The 20213-nt window shown below is 51.4% G+C and overlaps 1 protein-coding gene across 1 annotated transcript; it reads right to left on the reverse strand.

Moving 5' to 3' along the window:
• Nucleotides 1–1300: 1300 nt before the first annotated feature.
• On the reverse strand, nucleotides 1301–18748 carry LOC138349742 (uncharacterized). Its single transcript, XM_069300265.1, has 5 exons — nucleotides 18605–18748; nucleotides 4724–4771; nucleotides 3330–3571; nucleotides 2562–2708; nucleotides 1301–2229 (listed from the first exon to the last, which is right to left on the reverse strand). Exons 1-5 carry the CDS (start codon nucleotides 18669–18671, stop codon nucleotides 2080–2082), a joined length of 654 nt encoding a protein of 217 aa, XP_069156366.1. The 5' UTR covers nucleotides 18672–18748; the 3' UTR covers nucleotides 1301–2079.
• Between the last annotated feature and the right edge of the window lie 1465 nt (nucleotides 18749–20213).

Consider the following 20213-nt stretch of genomic DNA (forward strand, 5'->3'; position numbering starts at 1 on the left):
GGTTGATGTGTGGACATGTAGTGGAGTGTTGGTTGATGTGTGGACATGTAGTGGAGTGTTGGTTGATGTGTGGACATGTAGTGGAGTGTTGGTTGATGTATGGACATGTAGTGGGGTGTTGGTTGATGTGTGGACATGTAGTGGAGTGTTGGTTGATGTGTGGACATGTAGTGGAGTGTTGGTTGATGTATGGACATGTAGTGGAGTGTTGGTTGATGTATGGACATGTAGTGGAGTGTTGGTTGATGTGTGGACATGTAGTGGAGTGTTGGTTGATGTATGGACATGTAGTGGAGTGTTGGTTGATGTGTGGACATGTAGTGGAGTGTTGGTTGATGTATGGACATGTAGTGGAGTGTTGGTTGATGTATGGACATGTAGTGGAGTGTTGGTTGATGTGTGGACATGTAGTGGAGTGTTGGTTGATGTGTGGACATGTAGTGGAGTAACGGGTAGGAAGGTTGTGGGAGGGAGTGATGTGTACCGCTGTGGTGGATGGTCCTCGGGGCTGGGGGCTATCTTGAGGTTATCTTGAAAGGATTTCGGGGCTTTTTAGTATCCCCGCGGCCCGGTCGTCAACCAGATCTTCAACCCCAGGAAGCAGCCCGTGACAGCTGACTAACACCCAGGTACCTATTTTACTGCTAGGTAACAGGGGCATAGGGTGAAAGAAACTCTGCCCATTGTTTCTCGCCAGCGCCTGGGATCGAACCCAGGATCACAAGTCCAGCATGCTGTCCGCTTGGCTGCCTGGCTCCCCAATAGGGCTTGAGGACAAACACGCACTCCCTTGAACATTATATTGTAGAATGTCCCATATTGACTGATTTTCGCCCTCCTGGGCTGAGGTATGCTGAACTCTGTAACTAGTATACGAATACTGGAACGCTTGATGATATATTGGACTTGTACCCAAGATTGACCATGTAATTGATCAACTATACAATGTATGTATGTGATGTAACTATATAACCTGAGCTTGTAAAAGCATCTTAATCACTTTCAGTGGTTAAGTCCTTAATAACACACTAGTTTCTCTATCAGCTATCTTATCCTCTCAGAGTAGGAGAGCCATAAATGTATTATTCAAGAAATCTCTGAAGTATATGTTTAACACATCTCTCACCCTGTCCATGGAGGACAGAAGAAAATGTATATATGCTGGTTAGCACTGTACTCGTGTACACGTGTGTACAGGTGGGGGAGAACACGGTGTTCAGGTAAACAAGAACACAGGTGTACAGGTAAACAAGAACACAGGTGGACGTTTGTAACAGGCAGACAAATAAAACAAGTGAAGTAGACACAACAACACATTTATTTGTTTACTAAAACATTAGTAGAGTAGCTGGGAGGGTTGTAACAAGCACCGGACACAACCCAGCCGTATGAGTACAAGGTGACAAGTGTTTATAACCCTCCCATCATGTCGGGGCTCACCGTCCCCGCGGCCCGCTCCTCGACCAGACTGTGTAGTACACAGAGGTTGCTCTCTGTGTGTGTGAGGGGGGTGTATAGTGTTATACTAAGCTTACAGTAATGCCATTGGGGGAAGGGGCTCTATACCAACCTTCCCCGCAGATGTTCTCTATACAGAGCAAGTGATTATTTGTCAATGTTCACGATATGAGTTCAGAGTGTGCAGAGAGCTTAAGTATCCGTGTAAGTAGGTACCCTCGTCGCCTCATGTCTTATAACATGCACGAGAAGGGACAACAATTATAACAATGCCCATTAGTTAAGCGTTTGAAGACGTTATTACATTCCGTTTTCTGTGACGTTCTCTATGACGTCATCATTCACCCTTGTCGGTGACGTTATCGGTGATGTCATCCTTGTGTCGATGACGTGTCTCTGACGTCATCGCTAGCTGCGAGACTTATCGTTTAGTGTCACTCTAGCGAGTCCCTCCCCTGTGACGTCACTCCTCAACTGAGAGGTCAAAAGCGAAAGGTCACCTGGGAAAATTACTAGCCAATATCACTCTGGGTCACGAGGAAGTGACCAAGAAAGGTCACCATAGGTCAGGAGGGGAAGGTCACCAGGGAAGGTCATCAGGGAAGGTCAGGAGTCCGGTCACTACTTTAAGGCTTCGTTGACCTCGGCGTAGCGCTCACCGAAGCCGTCCTCGGAGGCCACCTTCCTGAAGAAGTTGTTGTTCATCCAGTAGAGGTCGTGGGCGTGTTCACAGGGCACGGCCTCCGTCGACCAGGCACACACCATGGCGTCCTGTGGGGGTAGATACGTCCGTCAGGGGATGTTTACTGGTATGCTGGAGTATGCTGCTCTCATTACTAGCATACCCGGGTACAAGACCCGCCCTCACATTACAGGCGAAAATGTCATGCAAAATACTACAGTGTACATCATCTCACTCTGATGTAAATCAACTCTTATTAATGTATATCATCTCACGTGTATGGTATCTCATTAGTGGACACCAACTCACCTGAATGTCCATGGAGGGTGGAGTGCCTGAGCTCACCTGGGGGTACATCAACTCACCTGAATGTCCATGGAGGGTGGAGTGCCTGAGCTCACCTGGGGGTACATCAACTCACCTGACTGAAGAGAGTGTACTCTGGACAGATGAAGCTGAACTGGAAGGTTATTGGTGTGGTGAAGTTCTCAGGGTAGAGCTGTTGTAGTGGCAGACACACGTGGAAGATCTGGCACTCATTGTCCTGGTCAGCGTAGTATCCGTACGCCTGAGGGGAAGGTACTCTTAGTCTGGCAGACACCTTAGTTACCTCTGTATATGTCTGTTATTGTTGTGGCAGACACCTTAGTTACCTCTGTATATGTCTGTTATTGTTGTGGCAGACACCTCAGTTACCTCTGTATATGTCTGTTATTGTTGTGGCAGACACCTCAGTTACCTCTGTATATGTCTGTTATTGTTGTGGCAGACACCTCAGTTACATCTGTATATGTCTGTTATTGTTGTGGCAGACACCTCAGTTACCTCTGTATATGTCTGTTATTGTTGTGGCAGACACCTCAGTTACCTCTGTATATGTCTGTTATTGTTGTGGCAGACACCTTAGTTACCTCTGTATATGTCTGTTATTGTTGTGGCAGACACCTCAGTTACCTCTGTATATGTCTGTTATTGCTTTAGTAACAGTCATCTGTTGTTCTCACCTCTCTCTCTCTCTTTTTAAACAAAAACTAGGGTTCATAAGGGCTGTCAAGTGACGTACTTAGTGAAATTGCAAGCAAGAGTTGTTATCTCTCTCTCCCTCCCTCTCTCTCTCTGGTGAGAACAGCTAGTTGAGAACACTGAGAAGCAAACACCAACACAAGCATCGAGTGATAAAACAACTTACTCTTCCTTCGCAAGTGAAGGTGTCGACGATATTGGGGCGAATGAGGGTAGCGTTGTCGACGAGTCTGTCGATGATGGGGGCGAGTACAGGTTTGCTGGCGATGAGGCGGGCATCTCTGGGGGCGTGCAGCAGTACTCTGCCCACCTGAGCGTCCACCAGGAGCTCTTGACCAGTGGGGCGTGGGTCAGCGAACAGGTTGGGACGGCCTGGACCCACCTGCGGGGCGCCGCTCACCAGGGACGCTGTAGACACAGGTGTTATTAAGTTTACCACCTCACAATTACACAGGTACACCACAGGTAAACCCCACCAACACCACCATACACTTAGTTTACAGTGAGTGAAGCCACTGCTGTTAGTCAGTGACTGAATGAGTCTGGCACTGAGCACTGCTGTGAGGGATTATGCAGCGGGGTGTTGGTCATATATCAAACAAAATACATTACGATACAATGGTTACAAAATTTGTTAAGTTTAGATTAAGAACAAGACCTGGCCAAAGAGGAGCTGCGGTGGGTGGGGCAGTAGGCCTCCTCCACCTGTCTTTATTGCTGTGTTGTTAAGAGTGCACGGGTGCTGGAGTCCCCGCACTCAGCTGAGTGAGGGGACTCAGGTCAGTAAGAGTACACAAGATGAAGACAAGCTTCTCCCAGGGGACCAACAGGAGAACATTGAAGACAAGCCTTATAACTCTACCACTACAACACCATACAATATTTCCTCATTGAAGAATATGATGTGAAAGATGATCATACGGGAATTAGCAGAGAGATAAGTTACATTATATAAGATAAAACACAGAGATTAGGTGTGAGAGTGCTACCAAGAGTGTGAGTGATAGTGAGTGCTACCAAGAGTGTGAGTGATAGTGAGAGTGCTACCAAGAGTGTGAGTACTACCAAGAGTGTGAGTGATAGTGAGTGCTACCAAGAATGTGAGTGATAGTGAGAGTGTGAGTGATAGCGTCAGTGTGAGAGTAATAATAAGAGAAAGTGTGAGTGTGTTAGACTGAGTATGAAGGGAGTTTAAGCGTGGGAGAAGCGTACATGGGAGAGACGGGTCACAGAAGACCTATTGATCCACGGGTATATGCTATTCAATGAGAATGACTTAAGCTCGACTCTAAATCAAGCGTGGGGAACGAGAAGTAGGATAGCACAGCCAGCATGTTCATCAGATAGCAGGTGTGGTGGGAGACACAGTTAGACACGGTGAGACATAGTGAGACACAGTGAGACACAGTGAGACACAGTGAGACACAGTGTGACACAGTGAGACACAGTGAGACACAGTGTGACACAGTGAGACACAGTGAGACACAGTGTGACACAGTATGACACAGTGAGACACAGTATGACACAGTGAGACACAGGGGTACATGAGAGATGACTCACCAGCCAGCAGCAGCACCATGAAGGAGTAGTGAACCATCTCGAGTTGATCTGCAACACAACAAGAAATAAGTTACTATACACATATATAGTATAGTTCTGGATCCTATACACAAATTTTATGTAGAAATATAGTAACCTCAGCCACGCCAACCCGCGCGTACATGCTCGTGCGCGCGCGCACACATAGAGCTCGAGAATCTGTACACCAATAGAGTGACGGTTGAGAGGCGGGACCAAAAAGCCGAAGCTCAACCTCCGCAAGCACAACTAGGTGAGTACAGAGACACAGGGAGACTGTACCGGATACATTATGTGTCCGGGAGAGAGAGAGGCCGGAGGTGGGAGCCAGACACTTGAGTGTTACAGCAGCAGACAGCAGCTTTGAGTCAACGGCCGGCGGGGCGTCCGCACCAGCGCTTTAATACACCTTCCGCTATTATACCTGTTGTTACTTATTGCTGCTGCCTCGCCTCTGCTGCCTCGCCTCACTCTCTGCTGCCTCGCCTCACTCTCTGCTGCCTCGCCTCACTCTCTGCTGCCTCGCCCCACTCTCTGCTGCCTCGCCTCACTCTCTGCTGCCTCGCCCCACTCTCTGCTGCCTCCACGCCCCCTCCCCCCTCCTGCATAATGACCACTGTTGTGCGCCATTTGTACCTCTATTAACAGCCATTTCCTCAGTAATGGACGTGTGCCCGTAAGTGGACAACCCCTGCCCGTCGTGTGGTACACATTGTTCATGCCGGTATAACCCATCTATTTCCCACGCTCCCTTGGATTTACTGGTCTAGTGCTTCACAAGTTACTTCAAGTTTCAGTAGCCTAACTTAGCTCTGATGCTCCTTAAATCCAAGGTTAATACTGCTTAATTAGATTAAGGAGTATTACTCCATAGTTGGAGGTAAAGCCTCAGCAGGTCAAGTCAACCCAAGGTCACCACATTATATTGACCAAGCTGGAGTTATTACAGTAGTGATCAAGTTAGCGGTTATTACATTGGCGTGGAGAGACGGGTAGGGCGTTATCTTATCTTGAGGTTATCTTGAGATGATTTCGGGGCTTAGCTTCCCCGCGGTCCAGTTCTCGACCACGTCTCCTTTTTTGTTACACCCCTTCCCCAGGAAGCAGCCCGTAGCAGCTGTCTAACTCCCAGGTACCTATTTACTGTTAGGTGAATAGGGGTATTAGTGTGAAAGAAACTCGGCCCATTTGTATCCGTCTCCGCCGGGGGTCCAGCCCGGAACGTTAGGACTACGAATCCCGAGCGTTGTCCACTCAGCCGTCAGGCCCCCCCTAGGAGGGATAGAGGCATAGGAGGGGGAAGAGGGACGTGGAAGGGATAGAGGCATGGAGGGGAGGGAGACGTGGAAGGGGGTGTGTGTTAATAGACAGGTGAATCAGGACAGGAGCAGCAGCCTGTGAAGCAGTCGGCCACCTTGTGAGCCAGGGCGGCTGTTGGTCCTGGTGTTTACCTCGCCTCTACACCGCCCCACCACCACGTAAACGTTTGTTTGTGGTGTAAACGTTTTGTTTGTCTGCTGATGTCATCCCTCGTGTGAGCGAAGTCATGAGGGAGACACACGGGGCAACCCTCGCCTCCTTTACCAACACTTGGAAAACTTTGCAGATGTTTGTTTATAGTCACGTCACTTATTATTTTTTTTAACTTGTCGGGTTACCATTAAACACGTTTCCCAGAATGTATCGCTCGCTGGACGAGATGCTTTGGTACATGAAGTAAACGGTGGTATACATCCACAGTTATGTTTTTATTAATTTTACCCCGAGGGGCGAGTTTATTGGGCAGCGCCACTCATCCTGTGAGTGGACACACCGCCATAGTGACAGTATTGGGCAGCGCCACTCATCCTGTGAGTGGACACACCGCCATAGTGACAGTATTGGGCAGCGCCACTCATCCTGTGAGTGGACACACCGCCATAGTGACAGTATTGGGCAGTGCCACTCATCCTGTGAGTGGACACACCGCCATAGTGACAGTATTGGGCAGCGCCACTCATCCTGTGAGTGGACACACCGCCATAGCAGCATGAACAACACTCCTCAATAGGAAGAAAACCCGCTGGGTTGTTCATCCTGTCACTTGCACCCAGACACAGCTGGGACTTGCTTAACTGTCTCAAGTGAACAGCTCCTCAAACAAGAAGATTAACATCTGTCAACCCTTAAAAACTTAGGTTATCTTGTGTGTACAAAATGGGGGAATCTTTTAAGAACAGTATCAATATTTGACAAATAGCGATTTCCTAACTCAAACAATGTGGAGTTAATTATTCTACACATATTTCAAATGTCTCTCAAGTGTTCACATTCTCTCAGGTAGTGGTCAAGGCGGTGTCCGTCACTCTCACTACAGATTCTGCAACTTCGCTGATCAACTGTTGTTTCCATTCCGAATCTCCTTGGATATTTGTATCCAAGACGGATTCTCGCTATTACAGATTCTCTCCCGCGTCCTCCTCCTATTCGGCCATAATGATTAGGCTTGCCAGCTGCAACCATGTTGTACCATCGTACAGATTCACTGGTTTGTGCTTCTATCCTCCTTTCCTCAGTTACCTTGTCACGGTGATGTTGCCTGACAATACCTCTAATTTGTGTGGAGGATATTGCTATACTCCAGCAGTATACCCGGGGTGGGCTCTGGGTGTTGTTATACTCCTGCAGTATACCCGGGGTGGGCTCTGGGTGTTGTTATACTCCAGCAGTATACCCGGGGTGGGCTCTGGGTGTTGTTATACTCCTGCAGTATACCCGGGGTGGGCTCTGGGTGTTGTTATACTCCAGCAGTATACCCGGGGTGGGCTCTGGGTGTTGTTATACTCCTGCAGTATACCCGGGGTGGGCTCTGGGTGTTGTTATACTCCAGCAGTATACCCGGGGTGGGCTCTGGGTGTTGTTATACTCCTGCAGTATACCCGGGGTGGGCTCTGGGTGTTGTTATACTCCTGCAGTATACCCGGGGTGGGCTCTGGGTGTTGTTATACTCCTGCAGTATACCCGGGGTGGGCTCTGGGTGTTGTTATACTCCTGCAGTATACCCGGGGAGGGCTCTGGGTGTTGTTATACTCCTGCAGTATACCCGGGGTGGGCTCTGGGTGTTGTTATACTCCAGCAGTATACCCGGGGAGGGCTCTGGGTGTTGTTATACTCCAGCAGTATACCCGGGGTGGGCTCTGGGTGTTGTTATACTCCTGCAGTATACCCGGGGTGGGCTCTGGGTGTTGTTATACTCCTGCAGTATACCCGGGGTGGGCTCTGGGTGTTGTTATACTCCAGCAGTATACCCGGGGTGGGCTCTGGGTGTTGTTATATTCCTGCAGTATACCCGGGGTGGGCTCTGGGTGTTGTTATACTCCTGCAGTATACCCGGGGTGGGCTCTGGGTGTTGTTATACTCCTGCAGTATACCCGGGGTGGGCTCTGGGTGTTGTTATACTCCTGCAGTATACCCGGGGTGGGCTCTGGGTGTTGTTATACTCCAGCAGTATACCCGGGGTGGGCTCTGGGTGTTGTTATACTCCTGCAGTATACCCGGGGAGGGCTTTGGGTGCTGTATACTCCTGGAGGGTCGAGCGAGGTCCCGCGGGCCGTGACACCTTCCCAGTGCTTTGTAGGGGTAATGGCTTGGCGCTCTCCCCTGATAGTTACCTTCCCTTCCTCAAGTCCGACCAATGGTCCTCTTGTCATAACTTTTTGTAGTAGATATGCTGGGACCCGCCCACACATCTGAGGTAGTTATACACACACCTGAGGTAGGTATACACACACCTGAGATAGTTATACACACACCTGAGGTAGGTATACACACACCTGAGGTAGTTATACACACACCTGAGGCAGGTATAGACACACACCTGAGGCAGGTATACACATACACCTGAGGCAGGTATAGACACACGACAGGTTGTACCAGCGGAAGGTGAAGGTGGACACAGGTACCCACCCTGACTCAGGCATGACGGCCAACATTTCCAAGTGGAGGGAGTATAAATGCCATGTTTACCGTGACTAATATTTTTACTGTGTTGACGCTGCCTGAACCTCGTGTTAGTCGTGTTGATCTTGCATGAGTGGCGGAGTATCTGAGAGGTGAAGGATGATACACACCTGATCCTGCCCTTCATGGTGACACAACACCACAATGTTTCACTACAATGTCCTCTCAAACCACAATGGTGTCATATCAAACACGTCAAGAGATGAACAAGTGCATCACAGGACCTGTCCCGGGTCCTGTGATTAATGATGCCACCGTCGACCGGTCCCAGGAAGCGTCTACCTTGTTAGTAAACATGTCCTCGACGCCTCGGACGAGGCACATTAACAATGCTGGAAAATGGTCCAAGGACGAGGTGGGAATTATAATTCATTTGGCTCGTGCCGCCGCCGCCGCCGCCAGTTATGTTTGTTGTGGTACAGGTCTGGGGCCGTCACTCTCCTCCGTCACTATCTTACTCCTTACTCTTCCTTCCTCCATATACCGTATACTTTATATATATATATATATATATATATATATATATATATATATATATATATATAAATATATATATATATATATATATATATATATATATATATATATATATATATATATATATATATATATATATATATATATATATGCGGAGTGCCGGTCTCCCGTGAGAGGGAGAGGGGGCAAGACAGTACAATATAAGAGCCAGCGGTAAAGACAAAAAATGAGGACGATGAACATGTGGGAGAGGTGGGTGTTGCCACCCCCCCTTCCTCCCGTCACGGTAATCTCCCACCCTCCTCCCCCCCTCCATCACTACCAGTTGCTTGACTGCTCCTGTTTGCCGCCCCCTCCACTGCTCCGCCACCCCCCCCCCCTCTTCTGGGGCTCACCCCTCATTTATCTTGGGGCTTCCTCACACTCTCATCATTATCACCTCACTTTATTTTAGCTTTATCTTAACTTTCGTGGTGTGGAGTAATAATAAGGGGGGGGCTGGGGAGGGTGTGTGTGTGAGAGGGGGTCTTAGACAGGGAGGTGGGGTGAAGGGGGGGGGGGTAATGTAGCGGTCAGCAGGTAATAGAGCAAGATTCCCCTCCCACCCCCCCTTACTCTTCCTCCAGTGTCCCTCACCTCCCCCCCCCCCTGACAACCTTCCTGCGTCCCTGCTCTTGACCTTACCCTTGAAGAACTGCAAGTTCCCCCTCCCCCCTCCCCCCCCCTCCCCCCTCCCCCCCTCCCCCGGGTCCCGTTAATTCCACACCTCGCCACTCTTCCCCCTCCCCCAGGCCATCACTCTCCCCCCCCCTTCTTCTTTCCCCCCGACCAACGACCCATCCCCCCTCCCCCCACTTGCCTCCTGGCTCAGTCCTCCTCCACCGGGGTTCATGGTGTTCATCACAACCTGTTGAACAAGGCTGAACGCCCACACAAGGGACGGGGGGGGGGAAGGGGGGTGGGGGTCGCTTGGTCTGGCACGGGGGGTGAAGGAGGGGGGGGTGTATGTGGACTTGATTAAGAACCACTTGTTATGTATTAGCACACACACGTACACACACACACGTACACACACACACACACACACACACACACACACACACACACACACACACACACACACGTACACACACACACACCTAACAAGTTAGGGGAGAAGGTGGTGGAGGCCAAGACCGTCAGTAGCTTCACAGCGTTATATGACAAAGAGTGCTGGGAAGACGGGACACCACGAGCGTAGCTCTCATCCTGTAATTACACTTAGGTAATTGCAGAGAAGAGTAACGCGAGACATGATCACTACCTACACAAATCTCAGAGGAATTGATAGGGTAGATAAGGATAAACTGTTTAACACGGGGGTACGCGAACAAGGGGACACAGGTGGAAACTGAGTACCCAAATGAGCCACAGAGACGTTAGAAAGAACTGTTTCAGTGTCAGAGTAGTTAACAGGTGGAATGCAATAGGCAGTGGAGGCTGACTCAAGTGTAGATATGATAGAGCCCAGTAGGCTCAGGAATCTGTACACCAGTGGATTGACGGCTGAGAGGCGAGACCAAAGAGCCAGAGCTCAACCCTCACAAGCAGCACAATAAGGCCAGTATACACGGGGTGTAAACACCTCACTTAAGGCACTGTTAGATAAGCACTGTCAGCTTAATCCCCCCATCACCCGTATACTTAATCTCCACCCACTGCCCCCCCTTCCCACAGGTCCCCCCTTCCCACAGGTCCCCCCTTCCCACAGGTCCCCCCTTCCCACAGGTCCCCCCTTCCCACAGGTCCCCCCCTTCCCACAGGTCCCCCCTTCCCACAGGTCCCCCCCTTCCCACAGGTCCCCCCCTTCCCACAGGTCTCCCCCCCTTCCCACAGGTCCCCCCTTCCCACAGGTCCCCCCCCTTCCCACCGCCCCCCCCCACAGATTACCCTGGTCTAACAAGGTGCCGCCCTGACCTCCAGTCACCACACCTGTAAGACGCCATCTTGGGTGCCTCAGGCCCTAGTTCCTGAAGAAGCCTCAAGACCTCTCGGGGCCAATTTAACGTCGTTAAAGTCGTTAACAGCGTCATTCAGGAAGACATTTACATAACCGGTGTTCCAGTACGACGTTTTGAAATGCTCTGAATTTGAATTCAAACCGTTTAACTGCATTTGGCTTCTTGGGCATTAGAATTTGAGCCGTTTAATTTCATTTGACTTCAGTGGAATTTAAATGTGCGTTGTATAATGACTATTTTGCTTCACTAAGATTGAAATTTATATCCTGATTATTTAAAACTTCTATATAAATCAAAATTTTGCGTCGATTTCTTTAATTTGCGTCATAAGAATTAATCTGACTAAAATTAATCAAATTTGCGTCTTAGGCAGCTAATATCTGATCAATATGAATGGCCTTTGCATCACAGCTGCAAATATATCTAATTAATACATATTACACTTGCGTCAAAAGTGATATAATATAATTATTATTACTGAATAATAATAATAATAATAAAAATAATAATAATATGCGTTATCTGGTTTGTGGTGTACAGCTTCAAGATACTAAATCTTAACCTGTTGTACAAACACAGTCTTTATAGACTGTGTTTGTTGACCATCCCAGGTGTCACCACCTGGGCATCACCTCACCACCTGGGCATCACCTCACCACCTGGGCATCACCTCACCACCTGGGCATCACCTCACCACCTGGGCATCACCTCACCACCTGGGCATCACCTCACCACCTGGGCATCACCTCACCACCTGGGCATCACCTCACCACCTGGGCATCACCTCACCACCTCGCTCATAATAATGTTACATTGGGGGTTTTAGTACACTTAAGGGCTGTTGTGGGCGGGAGCCGGAGCCCCGCGGGCGGGTCAAGCCCTGCCGGTGTTGTGTACTCTGGTCGAGTTATCCTCGAGGCTGGTGGCTGACGACCTTCCCACCCGCCTCGCCTGCAGCCTGCTGCTCTCAGCCTGGCTGCCGGCCCTGACCTTATCCTCGCAACAATGGCCCGGAGTGTCCCCCGGGCCACATCTTTACCCAGAACCTGTTTCCTGCGGCCTGGGGGTCACCGCGGGCTGTAAACTGCGCCGCCGCGACGTGACGCGACATGGCGACGCGACCCACCGCAGCAATGTCGCCTGTCGCTGGGGAGGGACATTAAACATTCCATAGAGGTGACTGAGTGCACGCCACCTGCTCACAGGTGTCTGAGTGTACGCCACCTGCTCACAGGTGGCTGAGTGCACGCCACCTGCTCACAGGTGGCTGAGTGCACGCCACCTGCTCACAGGTGGCTGAGTGCACGCCACCTGCTCACAGGTGGCTGAGTGCACGCCACCTGCTCACAGGTGGCTGAGTGCACGCCACCTGCTCACAGGTGGCTGAGTGCACGCCTCCTGCTCACAGGTGGCTGAGTGCACGCCACCTGCTCACAGGTGACTGAGTGCACGCCACCTGCTCACAGGTGGCTGAGTGCACGCCTCCTGCTCACAGGTGGCTGAGTGCACGCCACCTGCTCACAGGTGACTGAGTGCACGCCACCTGCTCACAGGTTACTGAGTGCACGCCTCCTGCTCACAGGTGGCTGAGTGCACGCCTCCTGCTCACAGGTGACTGAGTGCACGCCACCTGCTCACAGGTGACTGAGTGCACGCCACCTGCTCACAGGTGCCTGAGTGCACGCCACCTGCTCACAGGCGACTGAGTGCACGCCACCTGCTCACAGGTGACTGAGTGCACGCCTCCTGCTCACAGGTGACTGAGTGCACGCCTCCTGCTCACAGGTGACTGAGTGCACGCCTCCTGCTCACAGGTGGCTGAGTGCACGCCACCTGCTCACAGGTGACTGAGTGCACGCCTCCTGCTCACAGGTGACTGAGTGCACGCCTCCTGCTCACAGGTGACTGAGTGCACGCCTCCTGCTCACAGGTGGCTGAGTGCACGCCTCCTGCTCACAGGTGACTGAGTGCACGCCTCCTGCTCACAGGTGACTGAGTGCACGCCTCCTGCTCACAGGTGACAGTGCACGCCTCCTGCTCACAGGTGACTGAGTGCACGCCACCTGCAGGTGGAGCCCCCCGCCCTCCCCGTGGGTGCTGGAGGCGGGCCCTGAGGCTTCCCACACCTACCATTCCTTCTCTCACAAACCCCCAATAATATTTTCACTTTTTACGTTAATATTAACTAAGAATCGTAATATTATTAAACTTTGGAATCAAAGTATAGAAATAATAATGATAATAATAATGCTATAATAAGTAATAAATGATAGTAATTGGTGGCGTGTTAATGTGGTGGAGGTGTGAGAAGAAGGTGCAGGAGGGAGACTACGAGCAGGACACGCAAGGGGCCCTCGCTGACCACCACACTGGTGTCTCTGCAGGTCAACACCCACCATACACCATCACTCTCCTGCACGCTCTACTCTGACAGTGACTAACAATGCCTCCACATGTCACAGCGAGTGTTCGCTACCAACCGCTCCTTCCTATATATGTATCACAAATATCGTACCACGAGACGTTAAGCAATTTATAACTGTGGTCACCCTCATCCTCCAGGACCTTCGACTACAAGGAGGAACATTAACAATGACCTGGAGTCATAGTTATGTAGGGAGCGGCGGGTGATGCTGGTCCACCTGGACCACCATCACCTCCCGGCTCCAGGTAACTATCAGACCAGGGCGGGCACAATGCTTCCCCTGGGATACCCAACACTTTCTGATACCTTCCCTAGAGCATAACAATAAAGTCAGCAGCAGAATGCCTATTGGGCCAGTGTTAAGAACTGGCCCAAAAGACCTTATCCTCTCAGTAGAGGAAACAAAGGTCGTGAACAGACGCCCACCCAGCCGGGGTGGCGCTGTTGCAAGATGCAGCTGCATGATGGCTCTCTGCTCGACTATGTAACCAGATACAAATACCTTGGTCTTGAGGTTCTTGAGGTTCCACTGTACCGCAATGTTGTAGCCAGACTGGGTCGTCAATATAGGGAGAGGCTTAGTGCTCTCAAGGCTGTGGCTGGTTATATTGCAAGCTCTGGAACAAATGTGGGAATTGCCAGAATGATGTATCTCTCATATATTAGATCTCTGATTGATTATGCTGCACCCATGCTTGCTCTAGTGCCTGAGAGAATGGTTGGAGGACTGGAAAAAATCCATAACGAAGCCATGAGGATAATCCTCGGATGCCCCCGTACAACTAAATCTAAACGTGAGGAAGGAACTGAATATTTCATGTGTAAGTGATCGTATCATTGAAATTAACGCTTTAATTGGCATCAAGATGCTTAGGCTAGCCCACCCTAACCCCTGCATTGAAGCCCTCCAAACCTCCTTCCTTGAAGGTCAGCATCCCTCCAAATGGATTACCAAAATTGCCACTGTGCTCAGAATGTATAATATATATCACCTCTTCCAAGAGAGACAACAACGATACTTTCCTGTCCCATGGGAGATCACTCCTTTCCAAATTAGTGTCCTCTCTTTCCCACCCAAGAAGTTGATTAAAGAACAAGCCGTGCTTCGACAAGAAGCAAAGTACAATGCTTTAAGCCAAATTGATGCTTTAGTCAGAGAGCGCTGCCTTTCCCAGATTATTTACACTGATGGATCCTTGCATCAGTCCCATGGTGCAGCTGGAAGTGCAGTTGTTGTGACAGGGAGAGATGGTTCCTTCTCCCGTGAGTGTGGAGCGCGTCTCAGTAACTGGGCCTCCACTCTTCAGACTGAATTGGTTGCCATAATCCTTGCAGTCACGCGCGTATATGAATCCAAAGTCGACACGCTAATTGTAAGTGACTCCTTGCTAGAGAGGAGTAGAAATAGCCTAAGCTACTCTATCCCTTTGAGATGTATTTTATTGTCTCAATAAACGAACTTGAACATCCTTGTCATCCTTGACTGCCCACAGCTCCCCAAGGCATAACTGTGACGTGCTTGTGTCTGAAGCTAGACACAGATATAATGAAATAATCAATGACTGAGTCAGAACTCTCTTTCGTAGAGATAGTTAATAACACTATTTCCTATAGAATAAATAAACAGATCAATGAAGAATCAAAGCTCTCTACAACAAATATATATTGCTGTATGATACTTTATAGAACAAGAAAACAGTAGTCTGAGAGGCCGTCCACATGTCAGTGGTGAATGAGCGGTTAGGGTCCGTAACCACACCTCTCATCCATATGATCAAGCCACCTGTCCATTATCCCACCACTGTCCCCACACCCAGCCCGTCCCGGCCCCACACCCAGCCCGTCCCGGCCCCACACCCAGCCCGTCCCGGCCCCACACCCAGCCCGTCGCGGCCCCACACCCAGCCCGTCCCGGCCCCACACCCAGCCCGTCCCGGCCCCACACCCAGCCCGTCCCGGCCCCACACCCAGCCCGTCCCGGCCCCACACCCAGCCCGTCCCGGGCCGGTTAGGAGTACTCTGCATCCTCCACTCATCTTCCTCACTACTACACTTCTACCCCCCTGCTTTGTTTCCTTGTGCGCCTCTTCACCTACACGCGCGCATACACTCATAACACGTACACACGCGCGCGCATACACGTACGCACAGTAGTTTCAAAGCGGTATATGATAAAAGAGTGCTGGGAAGACGGGACACCACGAGCGTAGTTCTCATCCTGTAACTACAGTCAGGTAATTACGCACCAACACACATCTAGCATATATAGGCCTACACATGACAAATTAAAATTGTCATTAGGAATATATAACAAAATAAGTCCCAAACTGTAGTTATATTGTGAAAGATGATGGGTCATATATACGTGTACAGCACCCATGAGCACTACACTCACTGTAGACCCATCCATGACTCATCCCAGCCCCTGGAGACCCATCCATGACTCATCCCAGCCCCTGGAGACCCATCCATGACTCATCCCAGCCCCTGGAGACCCATCCATGACTCATCCCAGCCCCTGGAGACCCATCCATGACTCATCCCAGCCCCTGGAGACCCATCCATGACTCATCCCAGCCCCTGGAGACCCATCCATGACTCATCCCAGCCCCTGGAGACCCATCCCTGACTCATCCCAGCCCCTGGAGACCCATCCATGACTCATCCCAGCCCCTGGAGACCCATCCATGACTCATCCCAGCCCCTGGAGACCCATCCATGACTCATCCCAGCCTCTGGAGACCCATCCATGACTCACCCCAGCCCCTGGAGACCCATCCATGACTCACCCCAGCGCCTGGAGACCCATCCATGACTCATCCCAGCCCCTGGAGACCCATCCATGACTCATCCCAGCCCCTGGAGACCCATCCATGACTCACCCCAGCCCCTGGAGACCCATCCATGACTCACCCCAGCGCCTGGAGACCCATCCATGACTCATCCCAGCCCCTGGAGACCCATCCGTGACTCACTCCAGCGCCTGGAGACCCATCCGTGACTCACTCCAGCGCCTGGAGACCCATCCATGACTCACCCCAGCCCCTGGAGACCCATTCATGACTCACCCCAGCGCCTGGAGACCCATCCATGACTCACCCCAGCCCCTGGAGACCCATCCATGACTCACCCCAGCGCCTGGAGACCCATCCATGACTCACCCCAGCCCCTGGAGACCCATCCATGACTCACTCCAGCGCCTGGAGACCCATCCATGACTCACCCCAGCCCCTGAAGACCCATCCATGACTCACCCCAGCCCTTGGAGACCCATCCATGACTCACTCCAGCCCCTGGAGACCCATCCATGACTCACCCCAGCCCCTGGAGACCCATCCATGACTCACCCCAGCCCCTGGAGACCCATCCATGACTCACTCCAGCCCCTGGAGACCCATCCATGACTCACCCCAGCGCCTGGAGACCCATCCATGACTCACCCCAGCCCCTGGAGACCCATCCATGACTCACTCCAGCCTCTGGAGACCCATCCATGACTCACCCCAGTCCCTGGAGACCCATCCATGACTCACTCCAGCCCCTGGAGACCCATCCATGACTCACCCCAGCGCCTGGAAACCCATCCATGACTCACTCCAGCGCCTGGAGACGCTGTGATGAGTTCCACTATGTCGGTTCCTCACACTCAACATATTCAACACAATACACTCAACACAACACACTTAACACAACACCAACACACTCAACACATCTTCCTGACTAAACTGACACATGGCGCCTGACAGCCTCAGGTGGTAGTCTCAGGACTACAACACCAGAATCAGTAATAGCGAGAATCCGTCTTGGATACAAATATCCATGGAGATTCGGATTGAAAACAACAGCTGAGCAGTGGAGTTGCAGAATCTGTGGTGAGAGTGATGGACACCGCCTTGACCACTATCTACGTGAATGTGAACACCTGAGAGACATTAGAATTATGTGTAGAATAATAAACTCTACATTGTTTGAGTTAGGAAAACACTATTTGTCAAATATTGATACTGTTCTTAAAAGATTCCCCCATTTTGCATCCGCAAGATAACGTAAGATTTTAAGGGTTGATAGATGTTAATCTTCTTGTTTGAGGAGCTGTTCACTTGAGACAGTTAAGCAAGTCCCAGCTGTGTCTGGGTACAAGTGACAGGATGAACAACCCAGCGGGTTTTCTTCCTATTGGGGAGTGTTGTACATGCTGCTATGGCTATCACTCACAGGATGAGTGATGCTGCCCAATAAACTCGTCCTTTGGGGCAAAATTTAAACATTTAATGCCACCCACTCACACCTTACCAATAATAAAACTGTAACCTTAAAACACAATTCATTATAAACTTAAAATTCCTTATGCAGTTGCATTTCATGTATTGAACTTGATCTATTCGAAGGGTGAATCAAGATCTATACCTATAAGCTGAGGATATGATAGATGTGTTCAGTGTGTTTTTCCTGTATGCTTGTATAGCGGTCTCCTGCATAGACGTCGTATGTTTAGTGTGATGGTCTACCAGTGTGTGTATGGTCGTTCCCAGCTGGAGTATGAGACTACCTGTGTGTGTATGGTCGTTCCCAGCTGGTGCATGAGACTACCTGTGTGTGTATGGTCGTTCCCAGCTGGTGTATGAGACTACCTGTGTGTGTATGGTCGTTCCCAGCTGGTGTATGAGACTACCTGTGTGTGTATGGTCGTTCCCAGCTGGTGCATGAGACTACCTGTGTGTGTATGGTCGTTCCCAGCTGGTGTATGAGACTACCAGTGTGTGTATGGTCGTTCCCAGCTGGTGTATGAGACTACCTGTGTGTGTGTGGTCGTTCCCAGCTGGTGCATGAGACTACCTGTGTGTGTATGGTCGTTCCCAGCTGGTGTATGAGACTACCAGTGTATGGTGGTCGTCTGCATGAGGTAGGGCTGGGGCGTGACTGAGGTACAGGTGAGGTACAGGTGAGGGGGCGGGACTGTACCTGGGTGTAGCGTAGAGCGGTGCAGGAGAGGCGTGAGGAGCGAGGCTTGGGGGGCAAGTTTGCACATGCCGGTGCCAGAGACGTATATATAGAGGGAGTGGGGCTAGGGTTGCCAACTAGCCCCCGTCCTCCTTGCTCCCCAACCACACTAACGTTACCCTGGACGATGACCCCATCCTCCAGCCTGCACGGGGACGGATAGGGGATAGCTGGGCTTCTCTCCCTCCATCCCCCTCCCTCTCTCTTTCCTCCTCCTCCTCCTCGCTATCCAACATTCTTCACGCCATCCCACACTCCCTCCTCCCCCCTATCCTTCCTCTACCCATCCCTCTCACATTCTGTCTTGCTTCCAGCCAGGATAGAGGAGTGTTCTGGCTGGACCTGGCTTACCCAGGGGTAAGCCAGGTCTTCCCCTGGACCTGGCTTACCCCTTCCTGGCTACAGTCATGTACCGGGACCTGGCTTACCTCTCCCACAGTCATGTACCGGGACCTGGCTTACCTCTCCCAGAGTCATGTACCGGGACCTGGCTTACCTCTCCCACAGTCATGTACCGGGACCTGGCTTACCTCTCCCAGAGTCATGTACCGGGACCTGGCTTACCTCTCCCACAGTCATGTACCGGGACCTGGCTTACCTCTCCCACAGTCATGTACCGGGACCTGGCTTACCTCTCCCAGAGTCATGTACCGGGACCTGGCTTACCTCTCCCAGGGTCATGTACCGGGACCTGGTTTACCTCTCCCAGAGATTAATAACCCGGTATTTCTTTCCTAAGTTATAACAGTAATGTATTTCTAGCGCCTCATACCGCTGGTTACCCTGTACCTAATACTGTACATTGTCTGTGTTGATGTGAGCCGGCCAGGGGACTCCCCAGCACCTGGAGGTGGACCTTCACCTCCCCAGCACCTGGAGGTGGACCTTCACCACCCCTGCACCTGGAGGTGGACCTTCACCTCCCCTGCACCTAGAGGTGGACCTTCACCTCCTCTGCACCTGGAGGTGGACCTTCACCTCCTCTGCACCTGGAGGTGGACCTTCACCTCCCCTGCACCTGGAGGTGGACCTTCACCTCCCCTGCACCTAGAGGTGGACCTTCACCTCCTCTGCACCTAGAGGTGGACCTTCACCTCCTCTGCACCTGGAGGTGGACCTTCACCTCCCCAGCACCTGGAAGTGGACCTTCACCTCCCCAGCACCTGGAGGTGGACCTTCACCACCCCTGCACCTGGAGGTGGACCTTCACCTCCTCTGCACCTAGAGGTGGACCTTCACCTCCCCTGCACCTGGAGGTGGACCATCACCTCCCCTGCACCTGGAGGTGGACCATCACCTCCCCTGCACCTGGAGGTGGACCATCACCTCCCCTGCACCTGGAGGTGGACCATCACCTCCCCTGCACCTGGAGGTGGACCATCACCTCCCCTGCACCTGGAGGTGGACCATCACCTCCCCTGCACCTGGAGGTGGACCTTCACCTCCCCTGCACCTGGAGGTGGACCATCACCTCCCCTGCACCTGGAGGTGGACCATCACCTCCCCTGCACCTGGAGGTGGACCATCACCTCCCCTGCACCTGGAGGTGGACCATCACCTCCCCTGCACC

This window comes from Procambarus clarkii, chromosome 43 (assembly GCF_040958095.1).
Source record: "Procambarus clarkii isolate CNS0578487 chromosome 43, FALCON_Pclarkii_2.0, whole genome shotgun sequence".
In the NCBI taxonomy this organism is placed as follows: Eukaryota; Metazoa; Arthropoda; class Malacostraca; order Decapoda; family Cambaridae; genus Procambarus; species Procambarus clarkii.